The following is a 22501-nucleotide window of genomic DNA, read 5'->3' as shown; positions in this document are numbered from 1 at the left end:
TTTGTTCTTTTACTATGCACAAATAAAGGTTTTTAAAAAAAAAAAAAAAAAAAAAAAACATCCGCATGTCTATTGAAATCATGGATATCTGTACAATTGCGGCGTATTCTTAAATACTGCCCAAAAGGAATGTTATCTTTCTGGCATGCTGGATGATTGCTTTGGTAGTGTAACATTGTGTTACGGTCGGTGGGTTTCGTGAACAACTCTACCTTTAATTTGCCATTATCATGTTCTATTTTGATGTCTAAGAAGTCACAGTATGTTTTATTAATATTTGACGTGAATTTAAGATTAATGTCTCCCAAATTTATCCAAATTAGGAAGTCATTAAGGGATTCAATGGTTCCACTCCAAATAAAGAAAACATCATCGATGTAGCGGGACCAACAGGATATATTCTCATAAAATGGTGCCGCTATGTTAAAGATATGTTTCTCCTCGAAATCGGCTACATACAAGCAGGCCAGACTGGGAGCACAGGTGGCTCCCATGCTGGTACCTTTGACCTGCTTGTATAGATCCGTTCCGAACAAAAAAATGTTGTTCTTAAGGATTATGTCTACGCATTCTACTATAAATGCTGAATGAGCAGACAAATCATCATGTTCATTCTTTAAGAGGCCCTTAAGCATTTCAATGGTATCATTTTGTGGTATATTTGTGTAAAGGGCCTCTATGTCTAGGGATACCAACCATTGGCTTTCTATATGGTAAGGCAAACCTTCGATTTTTTTGATCATTGAGGTGGTATCTTTTATATAGGCCTTTTGTTTAATCACAAGTGGTTGTAAAAATTTATCAACATATTTACTGAGGGGTTCAGTAAGGGAATCGATACTAGAAACTATCGGTCTCATAGGTGGATTTATTAGACTTTTATGTACTTTAGGTAATCCATATAGAGCTGGTAGTTTAGGATTGAGATTTCTAAGGAAATTGTATTCATCTGGACATATGATGTCATCTTCCTTCGCATGGTCTAAAAGTCTCCTAACTTTCTCGATTAGTACTTTCCCAATCGTGGCAGGGGACGGGGGCGGGGACGGGGAAACTTTTACCCCCAGAACCAACCACAGAGACATGCATATATGAAAACCCGAAGTCAAGCCATGTGGGAATAGAGAACAATAGAAAAGCCCCTATTATAAACCTATCTAGTAGAACACTTAACAGTCATGAGACTTCACTTTTAGAGAAAGGCTTAGGCTATGCAATCTGCACACCAGTGGATAAATTCAATCTCGAAAGGGATTTACAAAATTTCTTTAGGAAAATTAGATTAAACGATTTCTTCAAAAACAAAGAAGATAATCGAACCATGCCTCATAATAAATCTGGTTTGAAACCAAAATCCCAGTGGACTCCCTCCTTAAACCTAGTTAATAAAAATGTTGACCTATTTGAGAGAGTGGTAGAAAGTAACATTGACGATCTATTCTCCAAAAACATTGGTTGGCGGAATAATCTGAATGTCACTGAACGAACTGCCCTGATTAATCTAGAACAATGTTATGATCTAACCATAAAACCGGGAGACAAAGGTGGCAGTATAGTAGTGATGGACACTGTGGATTATAACAATAGAATACTCAACCTTTTGAATAATCCTTTACACTATGAGAAATCGAACAGAGAAGCTTGGAAAGTACTAATCGAGAAAGTTAGGAGACTTTTAGACCATGCGAAGGAAGATGACATCATATGTCCAGATGAATACAATTTCCTTAGAAATCTCAATCCTAAACTACCAGCTCTATATGGATTACCTAAAGTACATAAAAGTCTAATAAATCCACCTATGAGACCGATAGTTTCTAGTATCGATTCCCTTACTGAACCCCTCAGTAAATATGTTGATAAATTTTTACAACCACTTGTGATTAAACAAAAGGCCTATATAAAAGATACCACCTCAATGATCAAAAAAATCGAAGGTTTGCCTTACCATATAGAAAGTCAATGGTTGGTATCCCTAGACATAGAGGCCCTTTACACAAATATACCACAAAATGATACTATTGAAATGCTTAAGGGCCTCTTAAAGAATGAACATGATGATTTGTCTGCTCATTCAGCATTTATAGTAGAATGCGTAGACATAATCCTTAAGAACAACATTTTTTTGTTCGGAACGGATCTATACAAGCAGGTCAAAGGTACCAGCATTGGAGCCACCTGTGCTCCCAGTCTGGCCTGCTTGTATGTAGCCGATTTCGAGGAGAAACATATCTTTAACATAGCGGCACCATTTTATGAGAATATATCCTGTTGGTCCCGCTACATCGATGATGTTTTCTTTATTTGGAGTGGAACGATTGAATCCCTTAATGACTTCCTAATTTGGATAAATTTGGGAGACATTAATCTTAAATTCACGTCAAATATTAATAAAACATACTGTGACTTCTTAGACATCAAAATAGAACATGATAATGGCAAATTAAAGGTAGAGTTGTTCACGAAACCCACCAACCGTAACACAATGTTACACTACCAGAGCAATCATCCAGCATGCCAGAAAGATAACATTCCTTTTGGGCAGTATTTAAGAATACGCCGCAATTGTACAGATATCCATGATTTCAATAGACATGCGGATGTTTTAACACAAAAACTAGCAGACAGAGGATACCCAAAAAAACTCATCCGTAAGGCTTACAAAAGAGCTAAGTATTTTGACAGAGATTCTCTCTTTTTATTGAGAAAGACAAAAGTGGACGAATACAGGACCTACCACTGATTTTTGTAACAAACTTCAGCAATATCAGTAATAAGGTTAAAAATATTGTGAACAGGAATTGGTCATTACTAAAAGACAAGAATGAAACCATACCACCAAAACCGTTGTTTTCTTTTAGGAGGAATAGTACGATTCGTAACAAATTAGTACATACCTATAGAGAAGATAAAATCCCTAAACAAAATACCATCAATAATGCCCCTTTTCCTGTTGGCACTTATCCGTGCAATTCCTGTAAAAACTGTAGCAACGTCATCAAGGGAAGTACAGTGATACACAACGGTAGCAAACATCAGATCAGAAATCTGATAAATTGCAGGTCAAGTAATCTGATCTACATGATCATGTGCCCATGTAACAAGGCTTATATTGGCGAGACGTCACGTGAGATACGTACAAGAATCACAGAACATAAATCCGCGATCAGAACTAAGAAAAGAACATCCCCATTAGTAGATCACTGGTTAGAGGCGAATCATTCGGTAGATGATCTGAGATGGCGCGGTATAGAAATTGTTCATTGTAACGCACGTGGTGGCGATATTACGACCAAAAGGAAAAAACGTGAACAATTTTTTATGTCACGTTTCAACACATACAAAAATGGATTGAATAATAAAGAAGACTGGGAGAAATTACTTTAGTAAATTGAGCAAATCCATCTAACAATATAAGCTTGTACCAACCTATATACGTTCTTTTGAATGTTAGTTTTGATTCTCCCATTATGATATTTAATCCTTCTTTCTAACGATATTTTATTGACTTGTTCATAATATCTTTCCACCACGTTAAAATATTCACAATATATATGCTTTGATGTTTACTTTGGACACAATGTACAGTTCTTAATGATAACCATTAGGTTGGTTAAAACCATTATGTTAAAAGAAAATTTGATATTTCATAGAGGAAAATAATATAATGATCTATATGGAACCTCTTATGCCTTTTGGATACAGATAGTTGTTGTTTTTTGTCCATATCTTCCACTAAATATCATCGATATGGGAGTCATTGTGAAAATTACATTATAAGTTCTAGTATATGAACATCTAATCAATATGAATATGTTTCATGGTAAAACAACAAAAAAAGATAATAGGTTTATTCTGCAATAACAAAAGGTTTGATATAATGCTTCACTAGTCCATCTCAAGATGGCCGCCCGTGTATCATCGCATAACGCATGATGCGTACGTAACAAGAGATGCGATTTCGGAACACGCAATGAGATCATCCGAGATAAACAACTAAAATGGTAATATTCATATGGATTTATTTTGAAATCAAATAGGATGAGTATGAAACAAAAGGATGAATACAATATGATATTGGTCCTTCTTAAGATGTCTGCCGGTTTTACGTTCAATACACACCACTTCCGGATGAAAGAGGAAGTGACGCGAATGCGCAAGTACGCGATGAGGAGATCTGATACTACCGGGCATATAAGACAGGAAAGCAAACCCTCTAGATACGCTGCTATCGAGGAGTCCGTAAGAGCAGGGAGGCCGTTTTGTCCTGTTGAGGTAAGCGCCACGGAGCATTCTAAATGACTGAGTTTCCCTGTAATTTTAAACATAAGACCCGAGCGCTAGCGGTAATTTTTGTAAAAATTTAGAGCATTTATACAAACATAACAAACCGCTAGAATGCTAGCAGTTTTTCTTCCAGCTTTGATTAAACAAGCAACACTGAGCATTCTTAATTGTCTGAATTGGCCGGGTACTATTTAATGTGAGACCTGAGCCTAAGCGATAAATTTTGGTAGCATTTATACAAACACGGCTCAATCTGGAACGTGAGTATTCTAAATATCAGGATTTTGGGCATCGGTTGTAACTATGTTACACAATCGAGTTTTTGACCGGTAAATTGGTTAATCTTTACGACTCTAAGAAAAGATTATATCATTACTATTGTCACTAGTAATCGAAGAACGATAAAGTTGTAAGGGCAGAATGTCGTTTTGTCCCCCTTTTCGAGCCCACATATTTTGAAAATGATTAGTAATTAGTCCTAATATATAAAATAACACTATCGAACCAAAATTGGTCAACAAAACAGGGCATCAACATGACTGTAATTATGTTAAGTTAATATACATAAAACGATAATATATGGTGTTCTCTTTATGTATAGGATTGAACACAGGAAAGTGATTAATTGAGAAAATCTACTTGCGTTGGCCTGTCAGATGTAATTTCCTTATCTAACGATTAGAGTTGAAGAAACGAAAAGGATTTACACGCCCTTGAATCTTATGGTGAGCAACAGTGATTAAAATGTCGCAAACTGTCACAAAACGCATGAAGTTGAGTGTTTTAAAAAAAAGAAAAAAAACCCCAGTGATTAAATGAGATTTTTCTTTTATTTGTCACCCTAGAGAAATTTTCCCCAAATTTTAAAGTGGGCTTCTCTTGAAAAATACGAGTATATCCACGGTGGCTCTTACGGACATAAATATAATTTTTAACTCAACTGAAAATAAGGTATGCTGACACAGTACAAGTTATGTTTTTAAACTACTAATGTAGAGTACATGTTAAGTGATGACTCCTACTTCCATTATAGGCTTATTCAACACTAGATGCCTCTATCGTGAAGGGCTATTCCATTTGGACAATTTTATTAAAACGTCTATCCCTTCCATTACAAGACAATTGAGGTATGAGTGGGTCCTTTCTATAAATCTATATAACGCTTTAAGGACATCTGTTTAACAATAATAATAAAATAAATTCGAATAATATACGTGTCCATAGAAATACCGTTATACTGTCAAGTGTTTGCTTTACCCATTAGCAACAATACGCAGGCAACTAGCCATTTTAAATTCAAGATACATACTGTAGCCATGAAATGTAGTATTGTATATTGCACTGTTTAGTCAACATTTATTTTAAGACAATACTTTCCCTTCTTTTTAGATTTGATCAAACTGTTTTTTAGTCCTGAAGAAGGTGAAATCACCGAAACGCCGCGTCGACTTTGATGATGATTTTTGTGACATGTATTCACAAAGATTTATTTTTATTATGATTAATTGAATTTGATTAAAAGATTGTAACCCATTTTGGGAGGGAATGATATTTTTATGTTGTTTATTTACAAATAAATAATTGTAATTTAACTGATAAGTATTTTAGATTTTATTTAGTGCATATACAAGCTACTGTATGTAGACTCTATGTTGAAATCTTGTTCATGAGACAACCAACAGAATCTGTGAATATCAGACACTTGACCAATAGGATAATCCTGTAGGCCTTTCCTAATAGGGACATTTTTGTTTCTGTTGTAAGTTGATACCCCGTCCCTTTGTGAGTTTCACATTGGGGTAACTCCCTTGTTTTTTTGATTAGTTGCCTGATACTACCACCTCAGGAACCTCTTTTTCCCATCAAAGGAACATTACATAGAAAAAACACTTTTTGAGAGTGATAATATTTAGAAAGAGATTTTACTGGGCTTTGTAAGACTAAGAATAGATAAAGGAGGGCCCTGAAGCAGGCCTGCCTAGACATATATGCGACAAATCGAACCCGCAGTGGCCCACCCAAATGCACCCTTGGCCCACCCAAATAAAAATTCCTGGAGCCGGGCCTGATCAGGATACTTAAATAAGAGGTCGCAGGCCATGGGGCCATTTTTACCAGCCCTTTTCTACCTTATTCCATGTCCCTCTCTCACTTACACACACCCAACACCCCAACCCTTTTGGTTAAGACATGTCATTAAACAATCCCTAACGCACGGCTAATGCAACATGTTCACTGATCTTTAGCATTTACTGCGGCAAGCTGTTTCAGGCAATACTCTCACCCCTGCACCCTGCTGTATACAAAAAGCTGAACTAAAACCACAGGCTTTTCCCACTGAACGATGAGTTGAACAACTGTATTACTTTTACCAGGTAATAACCCGACAAAGCAAAATGACAACTATCAATTATTTAACAAATCCTCTCAATTATCTCACAGCTTTAATGACTGCCGCTGAAAACAAAAACTAAAAATCAATATTAGTCACTGCCAGTAGCACAAGAAACCAAACATGAAAGTTATATGTTTGTTTAGCAGGTCTATCGTAAGTATATTTGAGCTCATTACAATATTTAACAAATTAGATTTTGCTTCGGGGTTGTGCAAAAAAATTATGCAACCCTGATGCAAAATCAGGGCCTTAACATGTATTTATTTTTTAAAATCCTGCCACAAAGAAACTGGCAACAAGGAGAAATGCGGCAGTAAATCTGTTCTACTCAACTGGTTGCAAAGTCTGTATTTTAAAATATCATGGGTTTAAGGCACCTGTGGCAGAGATCTTTGTGTGCTCAGTAAAGCTCAGGGAATAATAATAATGGTAAAATAACTATTTGCTGGAGAGGTTTGTGTTTTGTCTAGTCCCAGTTTTGGATCAAAGTAGCATTGAGGGTTAATAGAGTTAGCTCTTTGAACACAGAGATCCTTTTGTTACTTGCAGTTCATAAATTGTAATTCTTCTAATATAGCACAGTGAGCCGAGAAGGACATGTGGCTCCTATACCTTGTAACTCTCCCCGTCTTATGTAACACTCCCTTGATTTACACACATCATTTATTGTCAATGTATAATGTGTATGTATAAAGCACTCTGACACTCTACAATGGGATTAGTAGCACTACAGCGCTGTAAAAGAAACAAAACAAAATAGTGGCTTTTAAATTGTTTGTGTAAATACTGGGACAGACTAACAAATCTGACATTCCTACACACATGCATATCTCTTATATAAAAGGACTGAACAAAGGCAAAAGCATGCCTGCCTCTTGTGTGATGTGATGTGATAAGCTGTGTGCCTTTGTTTCTCCTCCATTTCATTTAGATGTGAGGCTCCTGATAGCTCCCAGCCAGGATACTCCAACAAAAGGAAGCCTGATGGCCCCTTAACTTCGACCTTTGTTATAGGCCCCGCTGGAATCTGATAAGCCCCTTCCCCGCCTGTACATTGCTGCTTGGAACAAAAGCAAACAATGTGCAGGCACTGTTGAATGTGTCCCGGTGTCTAAAAATTGCACCAAGACAAGTTTACCATATTTCTGTGGGGTCCAATCTCATAGCAGGGTAGACTGCGATCACCCTGTGAAAAGAGTGGATAGACGCAGTCTACCCTCAACTTGTGCCCGGTCTACTACATAGTGCCAAGAGATGCATGTGCGTCTCTTGACGCTATGTAGCAGCTATTGCTCATTTTAGTAATGATGAAGTTCACCTATGTGCCCTGAAACTGAAAAGCGAGGGCAAGAGATCTTTGCAGTGTAAGGTAGTAGATAGGTACATAGTATATTTCCTTTACAACGAACCATGAAGCGGTGTTTAGGAAATTAATAATATGCTAGTTAAAACAGGTGCATTTAGAAAACTGAGGCCCAAGCTCCTAACCAGCAGGAAGGCCATTTAATGTCTTGATCTGTGCGTAAGTGGATGAGCTCAAAGGGGTAAGTACACATCACTTATCATGTTGCTGGCTCGGTGAGTGAGGTGAATAATAAAGCCGATCTACAAAGAAAACGAATCAACGGGGTTGGGGCAGGCGGGAGGAGATGGAGTGAGTGAAAACACCAGCACTCGTGTGGAGTGCTCAAAGACAAAGAAGACAAAGAAAATAGTAGCTCCTATAACGGGAGCAGTGGATGGACCCAAGCACTTGGTCCATGTTCAGGGGAGGGTCAAACACAGGAAGAAGCATGACGCTTGTATGCTATGGACTAACGGGAACGACGGATATGAGAGCGCGATGGAGCAAACAAGTGGGAAGCCTATGGGTGGGCTGAAGGCCACAGATTGAAAACATGCTGTTCGAGACAGCACATGCGCAGCCTAGACGGGACCTAAAAAAAAAAGGACAGATTGTGACAAACAAGGCCAACATGCTTAAAGTTGATTATTATATAATAGCTCACCAGCAACTTAATATTTGGCCTAATACAGGAAATAGGTTTTCTTTTGATAACGTGGTGAAACAAAAACTCCACAACCCAACCGACAGTTGATCTAATGTACTGCCTTGTTTTTTTTAACTGGGAATTATTCTAATTTGATTCACATGTTTCTTTTTAGTACTTAAGAAGGAAGAAACGTTTGCCAAAACCAACACTCCATATGCTGTGGGGGTGCCCTTTTTCTGCTGTAAATCACTAGGGCATGTGTCGATATGTGCATGATTATATTCTTGTTTCAGGCACAAACCTAACCTTACTTCCTGTTTTGCCAGTCACTGTCTTTGTTAAGAACAGATTCACAATTGCTTTATTAAACCTTCTTGCTTTCTCCAATTTGATTGAAAATGCACCATTTGCCCACTATTTTTTAAAACCCCCCGAACACCTCTGTGGTGATTCCGGCTCACTTGCTACGCTCGCTCGCATTACCGTGTCACTAAAGCAGGAATGTCAAAAAAGTGTGTCACCAACATGAAAAATTTGGAAACCTGTGCAATAGAGGCTAAAAAGTTGACCACTAAAGACACATGTGCTATAGCGGGATCCACGTCCCGTTGAGCGCACCAATCACACCATCTTTTCCAAGATGAGGAATACCTTTTGTGGGAGTTGGCCGACCAAGCTTCTTTGATGAAGTTGCTAGCTTCGCGTGAAAGGCCCGGGACACTCCATCTGTCCCTGAAACCCGCCAAGCAACGAGTGGAAGCTGGCCCGATGTCACCAAAGGGTGAGGATTCTGAAGAGGGTCCAGCAATAGGTTCTGCAACTGGGGAAGAAGAATCGGGATCGCACAACTCATGTCTAACAACACCGGAAACCATGCTTGAGCCCTCCATAAAGGAGTGATCAAAATGAGTTCTGCTTGAAAGGTCCTTGCTCGCGCTAGAACCCGTGGAATCATGAGAAACGGGGGAAATGCGTAGCATAGAGACATCGGCCATTCCTGCAGGAATGCATCCGTGGCTAACGCCTCCGGGTCCGGCCTCCAACTGAAAAATTGGGGAACTTGTCTGTTCAGTCGGGACGCAAATAGGTCTATCTGGCAAGGGCCCCAAAGATGGGTCAGGCGCCGGAACACCGTGGGTAACAGCATCCAATCGCTGGAGTCCTGCAGATGGCGGGAATTCCAATCTGCCACTTGGTTGCTGGAACCGGGCAGGTATTCCGCAACAACCGAAATTCTGTTCTGCAGACAGAAGTGCCAGAAGTCTTTGGCGATCTCCGCCAGCATTCGCGACTTGGTACCACCCAACTTGTTGACGTAACGTACCGCCGATTTATTGTCCATCCAGAGGAGGATACAACAATCTGCTTTCTGAGGCGAAAGACATCTGATCGCAAAGGAACCAGCCAACAGCTCCAGGCAATTGATATGTAATTGAAGCTCTTCCGGCTACCAGCGACCACCCGTGGACAACGTGCCGCACCGGGCTCCCCAACCCCAACGGCTGGCATCCGATTCGATTACCACATCCGGGGTCGATCCGAATAGCGCCCGGCCATTCCAGGCCTCCATGTGGTTTAACCACCAGTCCATCTCCAGCCTCGCCTCCTCTGAGAGAGGTATCTGTTCTGAGTAACTGAGACCTTTTCGGAGATGGCGGATCTGGAGCCTCTGAAGGGCTCGGTAATGAAGGGGGCCCGGGAAGATCGCTTGGATGGAAGAAGCCAAGAGCCCCACTATGTGGGCTAACGATCTCAAGGACGTCGTCTGCTTGCGCAGGGTCGACCGCAACTCCTTCTTGATTGCCCTGAACTTTGGCATCGGCAGCAAGAGCTGACACGTTAGAGAATTTATCAGAAAACCCAGAAATTCGATGAACTGAGAGGGAGTTAACACTGACTTTTGCGGGTTGACAATGAACCCCAAACTTTGTAGCAGGTTTATCGCCCAATTGAGGTTTGTTTGGACCGTCTGAGGGTAGGACGCCAAAATAATTATGTCGTCCAGGTATATTATGAGGCGGACTCCTCGGGCCCTGAGAGACTCCACCACCGGTCTCAGAAGCTTCGTGAAGCACCACGGCGCCGACGACAGACCGAACGGAAGGACCTTGTACTCGTAGCATACCTTTCCCCAGACAAACTGAAGGAACCTCCTGTGGGGGGGGGAAATTGGGAATGGATAGGTACGCGTCTTTCAAGTCCAAACGGACCATCCAGTCCCCTTCCTGGAGAAGATCGCGTAGCAGATGGATCCCTTCCATCTTGAAATGCCTGTAAACAATCCACGAGTTGAACTCTTTGAGGTTTAACACCAACCGGGAGCCCCCTTTCTTTTCTACGAGAAAGACAGTGCTCAGGAAACCATGAGGGTGCATCACGGAGGGCGCTATCGCGCCCTTCTGCAACAAGGAATTGATTTCTGCCGTGATAAAGTTCCGATCTTGTTGGGAAAAATACAGAGGGGGAGGGCGAGAGTCTTGCGAAGGGGAGGCGTACATCTCCAGCCTGTACCCCTGTACCGTCTGCAACACCCATGCATCTTGCGAAATTTCGCTCCATTTGCTTAGAAAAAATGCCACTCTGCCCCCCCAACGTCACTTCCGAAAAAGGAATTAGGCTCACCTGAGTTTCCGGCATCATGCTGGTTGTTGGAGTTTCTTCCAAATCTGCCACCTTTGCGGAACCTGTTTCTGGAACGTCGAGAGGGGTAGAAATTGGAGGTAGTGAAGGTGTTGTCCTGATAACCTCCTCTTTGTTGGCCACGTTGGGCGCCTTGATTATACCCCCGGCCGAACGAGCGCCCGCGAAAGCGTCCGGCCCTGCCAAAAACCGGGCGGAAAGCCCATTTTAAAGAACCCTGGGCCTTTCAAGCCCACTGAATGTGGCCACAAACTTTGTAAGTTCCTTTAGAAAGGGCTGACCAAACAGGAGACCTTGGGCTAGCGGACCCGATTCTGACGTGGATAACTCGGCCAGTCTGGGATCCAGTTTTAAGAGGATGGATCGGCGCCGCTCCGTCGACAATGCACAATTAGCGTTGCCCAGTTGGCACACCGCCTGTTGGGCCCAGCCAATCAGCTCGTCAGGATTAATTGCAATGGTTGACTCTTTGGCCCTAAAGCCAAGCTCGAGAATCTTTGTTAGAGGGCCTATGACGTCCAGCAGTTTATCTTGGCAGGATCGCCAGGACCTGTCCAAGCCTTTCCTAGGGTCCTTAGAATACTTCTTCAAGTAAGTCAATATGGACGGGTCTACCTCCGGGGTAGCCGCCACCTTATCCGCCAGTTCAGGCCTAGGGCACTCCGACCGCAGTCGTGCCCTCACGTCCGTGTCAAACGCCTGGCGAAGATGGGTCTGACATAGTCCGCCACCTCTTGGGGCGGAAGCCAGGATGTAGAATTAGGATGGATAATGTCCGCTGGCTCGAAAGTGAGAACCTTAGGTGACGTAGACGGATCAGAATGCTTTTCCTTTCTTGCCTTCTTGGAAGGGTGAGGGGATTCCTCCTCGTCAGTGGTAGGGTCAGGGGTGGTGTCATGACCATCATCCTCCTGGGAAATTTCCGTAATTGTAGCCTCTCCACTAGAAGTAGAGCGCTCTTGCTCCGCCATTGACCTTGCTAGCTAAGCGAAATCGGCAGCGTGGGGATTCGCTCTTCCTTTACCCCCAGATTTAGCTCGGGGAGCTGACGATGGAAGCCAGCCTTGTTGTTTTGCGTAAGAACAAAGATGGCATTTTAAAGGCGCAATCGCTCTCACCAGAGCCGAATTGACCGACTGCTGGACACCCGCGTCCAATGCCTCCACGAGCTCATATTCAATAGACCCTGAGGGGTCTTCATCATAATAGTAAAAATCCTCCTCATAGTACTCAGACATTTTGCCACACAGTGTGCAATCAACGACCCTGGAGGAGCGTTTGTGACTCTGCCAAGCTCACAAGTAATACTCCAAAAAAGGAGATCAGGGGGAGTGGTAACCCCAGGCAAGCCCTAAATCAGTCACCAACGGTGAATCCAACTGCTTATTTTAGCATGTGGAGGGAGGGAGGGCTTGCACAAAAACCCCACTCTAGGCAAAGCCTATGCTGAATTATACAGCCCCACTAAGTGCAATATCAGAAGGCCGTCTGAGGAGCAAAAACGAGCCTTTCGCTGGAAAAACGGCACAAATGCGGGTCATAAGCAGGAAAACACGCTGCTCCGGTGTTCAATTCAAGCCCCAATAACTTTCGCGGGCAAAAAATGGCCGCCGCGCATGCGCGCTGGCCCAGGCTCGCACAACACTGAAAGAGGACTGCGCGTCAGTCAGACGCGCGTCCCCGCTCCTTTCAACCTCCCGCTCCACTGAAACCGAGCGATGCGAGGGAACGAACGAACCCAACGAGACAAACCGCTACACTGGTAAGAGCTCGCAGCGCGTCAACAAGCAAATAATCTTGAAGAAACAGCAGCGAAATTAAACAGCAACGGGGTGAAACCTCAGAGAACATAAATCGCGTGAGCAGCGATCGCGCACCTATGTCAGCGCGCACCTTACACCAGAAACGCTAGCCTTGGGCATACAAATGCAACAATACCACACTTAAGAACCAGAGCAAATATAAAGGTACTTAACTGGCTGCGGAGCAGCAAAGAAAGAGGACTCTATGTGCTGACAGGGACCTTATATGGGCGAGACTCTATGGTTGTCACGTGGTTTTTATCTCTGTTTTTATTGGCTGCTGTGAGCTTTCTAGTAAAGATTGAGAAGCATAATCGGAGCCTCTGGTCCTGACATAGAATCCTAGACCTCCGGTCCAGGACAGCACTCTCCCCAGCAGCTCCGCACTCAGCGCAGGCTCTTCTCTGCTCTGAGCCTCCTGTCTTGCCAGGGTTGGCGCCAGCTGCACGCCGCTGACAGAGGCGATTGCGCTCCCGCCTGGTGACTCTGGTGACACTGTATTTCTCACTGTATTTTCTCCCGGTCTCCGCATATATCTTAGCGTTGCCACTGTTTATTATTTTTCTGTTCTTAGTTAGGTGTGATTCTGTTGTGTAACGTATACTTCCATTTCGTTCATTGCAGTCTTGTTTCCTGCTCCCTCCTTTTCAGGTGTTTTTACCCTGGTACCTTATTACTGTTTTCCCGCCGCTGCGGCCCCGCCCACCGCACAGCCACCCGCCTCCCCTCCTCCAGTCCCGCCCCCCTCCCCTACTTAATGGCGGCTGCTGTCTGGTCGCGCCGCTTGCGTGCCAAAGGCGCGCCTAAGGCAAGCCCGTCTGCGCCCTTCCGTGGCGCACCCGTGACCAGCACCAGAAACTATGGCTCTCCCAGGCCTCACCACTACGACTCTACCGCCCTCCACACCCTCAACCCCAGAAGACACAGCGACTGTGCGAGATCCTCGCTGAACACCACCCATGGCCAGTTCTCATGCAGACACTGCTGCAAATCCTTCACCATCGACAGAAAACCAATGACCACCGAAAGCCCGCCTGACTCACGCACCAACGAACCCCTGACATGCATCCTTCTTTTGTTTATTGATGGTGCTAAAGGGCGCAGAGATACTCCTCAGGGAGTCGATTCCAGCGCAGTACAAACATGCAAATAAATAAATAAATAAATAAATAAAAATAAATAAATCCTCCTCAACGTACGCTCCCTGCACTGGCACGCCGTAGAGATCTGGGACCTGTTCGACTCCCTTTTGTCCGACATCGCCTTCTTCATGGAAACCTGGACCAACGCCATCTTCGGCCCCGACATCGCCACGGCCATCCCCGACGGAGACAAGATCCAGAGAAAGGACCGCACCCACCACCCGGGAGGGGGACTCGTCATCGCACACAAGACCCCCCTCCGACTCTCCACATCCAGCTCAAACGACCCCCACTCCGACATTGAACACCTCAACTTCCAGATCCAGACAAGCCCCAGGACCACGCTACACGGCACCCTAATCCACAGACCGCCAGGACCTCGCACACAGCCCGCTACCACCATCGCCGAGCTCGCCGCACCCTATGCCATTACATCCACGGACTACATTCTACTCGGGTCCAGACCAACGCAACCAACACCAAAGAACTGTTCAACGTCATTCAGCAGTTCACAAAACCCCCCAGCGAAGCCACGGACATCACTTCATCCCAGGAGCTCTGCGACAAACTCAGCTCATACTTCCATCTGAAGATCAAGGCCCTCTATAACAACTTCAGCGATCAGATGCAGGACACCACTCCTCCACCTTACGCCACCAATAAACCAACAATCATGACCTGGAATCCCGCCACCGTGGAACACATCACCTCGACCATGAAGAAAACCCACTCAGGTGCCCCTACGAACCCCTGCCCACCGCACATGTTCCACAGGGCCACCGCCGCCATTGCACCAGAACTCAGACTGACCATCAACGCATCCTTCATGTCCGGCATCTTCCCAGAAGAGTGGAAACGGGCAGAGGTCAAACCACTCCTCAAGAAACCCACGGCCGACCCCACGAACCTGAAAAACTACTGGCCCATCTCCCTCCTCCCTTTTGAGGCCAAGGTCACCGAGAGACTCGTGAACACCCAGCTGACCACCTTTATGAAAGAACACTCCATCCTTGATGCCTACCAGTCTGGATTCCGCAGCAACCACAGCACCAAGACTGCCCTTCTCGCCGCCACCGACTGCATCCGCATGCAGCTCGACCAGGATCACACCGCGGCCCTCATCCTTCTAGACCTCTCTGCAGCTTTCGACACCGTCTCCCACCGCACACTCGCAGCCAAACTTCACGACGCAGGGTTACAAGGAGCAGCCCACAACTGGATCAAATCCTTTCTCGCCGGCAGAACCCAGAGGATCAGACTCCCTCCCTTCATCTCCAAACCCACCGATATCGACTGCGGAGTACCCCAGAGCTCTTCGCTGAGTCCCACGCTCTTCAACATCTACATGGCCCCCCTTGCCGCCATCGTAAGACAGCAGGGGCTCAGCATCGTATCCTACGCCGATGACACCCAGCTCATCCTCTTACTAACAAAGAAACCAGAAGACACCAGACTCCGCTTCCAGGAAGGAATGAAGAATGTGGCAACCTGGATGAAGGACAGCTGTCTGAAGCTCAACTCTGAGAAGACAGAGGACCTTATCCTCGGACCCTGCTTGTCCGCCTGGGATGCCACCTGGTGGCCCCCAGCCCTCGGGAATCCACCCATCCCTACGGACCACGCACGAAACCTCGGCATCATCCTTGACTCCTCCCTCTCCATGAATAGCCAGATCAATGCCGTCGCATCCATCAGTTTCAACTGCCTGCGCATCCACCACAAGACCCTCAAATTAATTCCCCCCGACTGCAGAAAGACCGTCACCCACGCACTCATAACCATTAGATTGGACTATGGCAACGCCTTATACGCCGAAATCAATAGAGGTCTACTACATAGACTCCAGACAATCCAGAACGCCGCCACCAGACTCATCCTTGGGACTCCACGCCACGAAACATGACCCAACACCTACGAGAGCTCCACTGGCTCCCCGTCGAGAAAAGGATCACCTTCAAACTCCTCACCCATGCCTACAAATCCCTCAACAACATCGGACCCAATTACCTCAACGAGAGAGTTTCCTCCCACGTACCAATAAGGAACCTCCGCACAGCTGACCTCGCCCTGGCAGAAGTCCCCCGCATCTGCAGAACCAGAACCGGTGGGAGAGCCTTCTCCTGCATCGCAGCTAAGACCTGGAACAAACTCGCCGTGCACATCAGATGCTCCCCAACCCTGTGAACTTTCAGGAAGGACCTCAAGACCTGGCTCTTCGAATAACCCGATGCTGCGTCTGATCCGGAACTGTACGCCCCCCCCCCCCGTGCGCCTTGAGACCCTCACGGGTGAGTAGTGCGCTTCACAAACACTTGATTGATTGATTGATTTATTGAAGGTATGCCTGGCCAGCCACTCCAGAAGAGAAGGCCACACAAGACGCAGAGGTGACTGTAGACCAGAGGTCTTCAAACTTTTGGATGCCGAGACCCCCCTGTCAACATTTTGAGGCGTAAGGACCCCCTCCTGACAAAAATGTCTAAACCTGTTGACTAAATTGCGTGGGATGAAAATATAAATGAGGTTATGTGATGCCGCGTATTTTGGGATAGCATTGCTTCATTATTTTGATATTTGTTACACACAGTAACGCTGAGGAAAGATTTCACCCAATCAGTACCCATTTATAACCAAAATAAAGCAATTATCATCAGAAAGATTTCACGTCAACCTTTGTGAAGGGCCTTCCACTCTGCAGCAATACGTGCTGCCACATTAGAAGCTCACCTGGCCCTGACCGGAAGAAGCAGGGGTCCCTTAAAACCCTGGCGTTTTGTGTAGAGTTAAGCCGTTTACCCATGCAGCTTTCCTCTCACCCCCTCCCTTCCATCCCTCTCTCCTCTCCTAACCCCGGATCCCTCTCTCACTTTGCAGGTCATTTTCTTTACAACTTCTGAACTCTCCCCATTCAACCTCTCACTTCACCTTTAATCACCTCTTGCCATTCTGTCCTTTCACTGCCCTCATCTCTAACAGTCTCTCACATTTATCTCATGGCCTCTCTGGCCCTGTCACCTCCCGTGCCCCTCAGCACTTCTCATTCACCTCGTCTCTTCATTCAAATGTTTGTCTATTTGTATCTTACACCTCTCCAGTCCCCCCATTCCTCTTTCACATCTCCCCTTTGTTCTAACAGAAGCCCTCACCTTTGGATCACACTCATTTCTTGCGTGTCCACACTTCTCTTCGGCAATTCACATTTCTCCTCATCCCTGACCTCTTCAATCAAATTCTCTCACTCCCTTGCTGTCCTCTCTCATTTTGGGTGCGGATGCAAGTTCAGAATGGGATGAATGAATGTATGATTACAGAGGGGCTTGTTTGAGTGAGTTGCATATTGAGTAGTGAGGGGGACAGGTGAGTGAAGTGTCACATGAGTGCAGGATGAGTAGTGTACTCGTGTGACTGCAGGTTGAGGTATAGTGTGAGCAGGACAAGTGCATTTTGAGTGCAGAGTGATCACTGTGAGTGCAAGGTGAGCGGGTGAATAGTGCAAGTGCATGGTGATCAGTGTGAGTGCATTGTGATCACTGTGAGTGCAGGGTGAGCATGACAATAAAGGGCGAGAATGAGGAATGAGTTTTCTGAATGCAGGGTGCATTCCCAGACCCATTAAGTAACTCAGCATGTTATTGACGGGGGCGTAGACTTTAATATCTAAGTTAAACTATTGCGGCATTAATCGGGGATCGAGGGTGAAGGAAATAAATAATGTGCTGAACCTGCAACAAACTTCCAGTCCTATGGTTAGGGTTACCAGCAGATTATTTTGATGGCCCAGTCAGTACAAAAAAAAGCAGTCACCTAAAGCGGTATTTTCAGCGCTTATCTGTGCATACTTCCCAGGGCCGGCTTTAGTGCTGGTGGTGCCCTGTGCGACAATGTTTGTTGGTGCCCCCACAATGACCACCCCCACCACGGATTCTCTCACTAGCACCCTTTAACAGTGACCAAGTCTCCATAACCACACTCTCTCAGATGCATTGAATTAGTTATATAGCGCCACTCATACCAGTGTAGGGTGTCCGAGCACTTTGCATCACACACACATTACACAGAGACAATCAATCATATGTGTGTAAATCCGTGTGAAATGTTACATGAGCCAAAGGACTGAAAGTGTAGGAGTCACATTTCATCCATACTGGTAGGCAGTATAGTTTAAGAGTGCTTGGTGTGGAGAAGCACAAACTCAGAGTCGAAAAAGAAACAGCATAGTTGGGAGTTTTCTTTAATAATAAGAATCGATTTCTAGCCAAATTAACCCTTTTTGCAACATTAATCAATGGTCTAATAAGGTATTCTTTGTAGTGTGCATGCTGTTCTAGGATGAAAGTTAATAGCTCACTATTCTATATTAGGACTTTAAGTTATAAATTGCAAGTAACAAAAGGATGTCTCTTTTGAAAGCAGTAACCTGCTGATCTCTTCACATCATATGCACTCTGTAATCTACTTGGTACTCTTTCTTTGCAGCAGGCATATTAACCCTCTGCACTAACTTCACCTAAGTCAAAACCTCAACTATACAAATGATCTCTCTCCTGGAAGATAATTAATCACACGGGAAAGAAACGCTGCAGCAGGTGCTTCAAAAGCATAATAAACTTTCACACACGGCGCCCCCAGGAAGCCAACTTTGTATTCCTTTCCATGAAATGCATTCTCACACTACTGCAGTCAATGTAAAATCCAAATGTAATGTGGGGACCCAGGGGGTACTGGAACCAGCAAAAAAACCTAAGCCTCTGTAAGCAGTTTACAAAGGCATGCTAAATGGTCTTTAAAGACCTGTGAAAAAACACGGGGGTGCCGGAGATAGGAATCCAGACACTGCCCAGCTGAGCCCCCAGCAGCTCAAGTTTCACTGCAGCTGCTGGGCTGAGACACATGACGGGGGAAGTGTGGGGTGGGGGCTGAAGCCCTTGGGCCTGGGCAGAAGTGTGACTGGGAAGGCGCGACCCCCTTTGCATCACTCCACGGCCCCCCTGGGGGTCGCGCCCCACAGTTTGAAGACCCCTGCTGTAGACTAATCGCTGACTGTGCTTTACGGCTACTAGTGTCATGGCACAACATTGTAAAAGCAACCAAGACAGACAACGGCCTTCAACTGGCCATCTCCTCAGTCACATCCGGTGACTGTAGGTTCCTCACAACACGTGGCCCAAAGAACAGAGGAAGCCCAAAATGCACTGCATGTCCATCTCTGCAGTCATATCCGGTGACTAGAGGTCCCTCACAACACATGTGGCCCATAGGAAAGAGGAAGTCCAAAAATCACTGCATGTAAAACACAACCTCACCCTCCTCTCAGGAGAGTGGCGCCCCAAAGTCTGACACTGCATGTCGTACAGCTGTCTCATGTATCCCACCAGGGCATGGTCAAAAGCAAACAAAGGAGCAAGTTGGGCTCTACAACCTTGTGAAGGCAACCATCAAAAATTGCGAGCCATGCCAAGTGATCGTAATCAACATCTACAAGTACCCCGAAGTCGAAATCGCGATATCCACTGCAACCTCAGAAGTTATACCAAAGTTCGATAAGATAATGGCTACACTCACCCTCACTCAAGAACTGCACACAGACAATGAGCACCGGTTCAGTGAACATGAATGGTCTTAGTAACTCTAATCCCAACGCACCACACACTTCTGGATCCCACCCCATTGGGCTCAGGAAAAAGTAGAGGCCGAAAGCTATATGAGAACTTTATAGAGAAAGGCATCCGCATCACCGAAGCATCTGCAGAGAGTGTAGAGGGAGCCATATACACATTTCTGATGGAATACAGGATAACTCCAAATGTGACCTCCGGAAGTACAGGCGGTTTATGCCTAGAGCCGAGCTGTGAGTGACAGCATCCCACATCACCCCACATGGGACGAGAGCCCCATCCGTGACAAGATTTTTCTCACTAGTTAAACTCAGAAGAATAAGCCAATGCTAATGGACTAGACCGCCTGCTCCAGATCACAGACCGAGTGCTGGTAAGAGACCGAGCCCCCAGTGGAAAGTTCCGACTAACTGAGTCCATGGGTCGTCACCCGCATCAAGGCACTATAATAACTGCCCACAGAGGATAGGAGGCGGTCAGTCCTCAAGCCGTTCCGAGGTTTCTCCCAAGACCACCTGCCACTGACATATGGCCGTAATTTCCTGAGGAGGAAGACAACGAAGACTGTTCTGATGACCTCCCCAGAGACATCTGCAGGCGTGGATCGCCAGCCAACATCCTAGCCCGAGTCCAACTCCAGTGGCGAGAGTAACAGAGCCAGGGAAAGTTTGCCAATGCAGGCCCCGCCTCGGTATCTACCCAGGCGGGGCAGTGCCACAATATACCAGCTTTGACCCAATCCCTCCCCTCGCAACAGTTCAGAGACTTTGTGCTGGAAAAACGCCTGTCCATGGTATACCAAGAACTCCAGCAAAAAGCCTGACAGTTGCGAGGCTGTAGACACCACGCCACCGCCTGGGTCCTGGGTCTTATTGCTGATTCCGCACATCCTGCCCACTCCAAAAACATGATAGTCTAGAGCAGCGCTACTCTATCTTTTTAGAACGACGACCCACTTCTTAGTATGACAAACTTTTGCGACCCACCTTGCTTCAATAAACAGGAGGGGGCGATTTTTTAATGTAATAAAGCATTGTATGGTAACACATTGTTATGGACAGACCGCAAACGTTCCATTGAAATGGTCACTAAATTTGCACAGACATTCAGTTTGTTTAGATAAAACTATATTGCACACAAATGATAATGCGTGGAAATCGGATTTCAGTGAATATTTATTATTTGTTCATCACCAAATAAATTGTCATGATTTGATCTAATCCTACTTAAATCTTTGTTTCCATCACACTTCAGAATTTAATTTAAAAAACGTGCTCCATTTTGCTTTCCTAATTGCTGAATGTGTACAGTTAATTTACAGGTATTTACATTTTGTTGTGTGTTCGGAAAATATTAGCTTTCTTGTCACACTTCATGTACCCCAGCAGATTGTCACATAATTCACTTTACGTTACCTTCCCTGACTGCAAAGTGAGAAGCGTTCCTACGCACCAGTCCTCTCTTCAAAAATAAGGAGCAGAAGATGTAGCCTGACATTTGACCCCTGTCTTTGAAGCTCAGCAACTGGGACACATAAGTACAGAAATTAAAGACATCTTTATTTACTTCCTGGACTTTGGCGACCCACCAAAAATTGGCTACCAACCCACCAAAATTCGGCTAGCAACCCACTGGTCTAGACCTAAAGTTCCTAACCTTGTACCTGAACATATACATAAATACCTTGGATGACCAAGAACTTGTTTCAAATTCCCATTTAGAGACATAACCTAATGTGTGATTCTAGGTGAAGCCTGTCATCTCCCTGTGCCTGCAACTGTGTTGTGATATACATTACCCCTTTGTCCTTCTCGCCTTCATTTTTTTTGGATCTGTTTATTAAAGGGTTTGTTGTTGTGTACATGAATTCAAACGATATACCATCATAAGAAACGTCATACAGAGAAAGTAGGTAACTAACTAGTTCAGGTCGTACATCAACAGCTCAACTTCATGGTTACATCAGCGAACTTAAGTATGATTGGTAACGACCAGTGGCATATTCCGTCAATCATAGAATCACCTCCCTCCGTCTAAGATGCTGTACACTCATGTTATGGTAAATTATAACTTCAACTATGCAATACCTGTCAAGTACATAAGCATGTTCCTTATGGCTTGACTCCGCCATACCACAGCAATCTATTTAAGGAGTCAAACAATTTTTATGGAAAACACCTAACATGGGACAAGCTATCGGGAATGGGGAAGGGGAACAAGAGCCGCATAGGGGTAGTGAAGGAAACACAGATCCCAGTTGTCACAAGACAAGAGCCTCTCGATTATCATATGGGTGCACAGCCCGACTGCCAGAAGAAATGACCATTGAGTGTGGGGTACAAGGGACTCTATCTACACATCAATCCGAGGCCCGGGCCATAGGTGTACCCCTGTATAACCCACTATTCATCCAGAGTGGGAAAATCAAATGGGTCGCTCGGCACCAGCAAACCCTGTATCGCACACAACATAGCGTTCCATGCAGCACAGATGGGGAATTTACGCAAACCCAACGTATCCTCCCTTACCAGGGAAACCACTTCAGCCTTCACAAAGTTCAGCATGGAGAGGAACCAAGCTTTCGTCGGCGGGGGCACCTCTGCCTTCCACCTGCGGGTGATCAACC

General features: G+C 45.0%; 1 protein-coding gene across 1 annotated transcript; it reads right to left on the bottom strand.

Moving 5' to 3' along the window:
- Window positions 1–2140: 2140 nt before the first annotated feature.
- LOC146860028 (uncharacterized) lies at window positions 2141–11258 on the bottom strand (the record flags this gene model as incomplete). The annotated part of the gene is made up of 2 exons (XM_085646465.1): window positions 2141–2338; window positions 10425–11258. Coding segments are annotated over 2 exons (1032 nt in total), but the record flags the coding sequence as incomplete, so codon positions are not given.
- Window positions 11259–22501: the final 11243 nt, after the last annotated feature.

This window comes from Triturus cristatus, chromosome 3_1 (genome assembly GCF_964204655.1).
Source record: "Triturus cristatus chromosome 3_1, aTriCri1.1, whole genome shotgun sequence".
Lineage (NCBI taxonomy): Eukaryota > Metazoa > Chordata > Amphibia > Caudata > Salamandridae > Triturus > Triturus cristatus.
The sequence above is the reverse complement of the archived record's forward strand: the minus strand, read 5'-3'. Positions and strand labels throughout refer to the sequence as shown.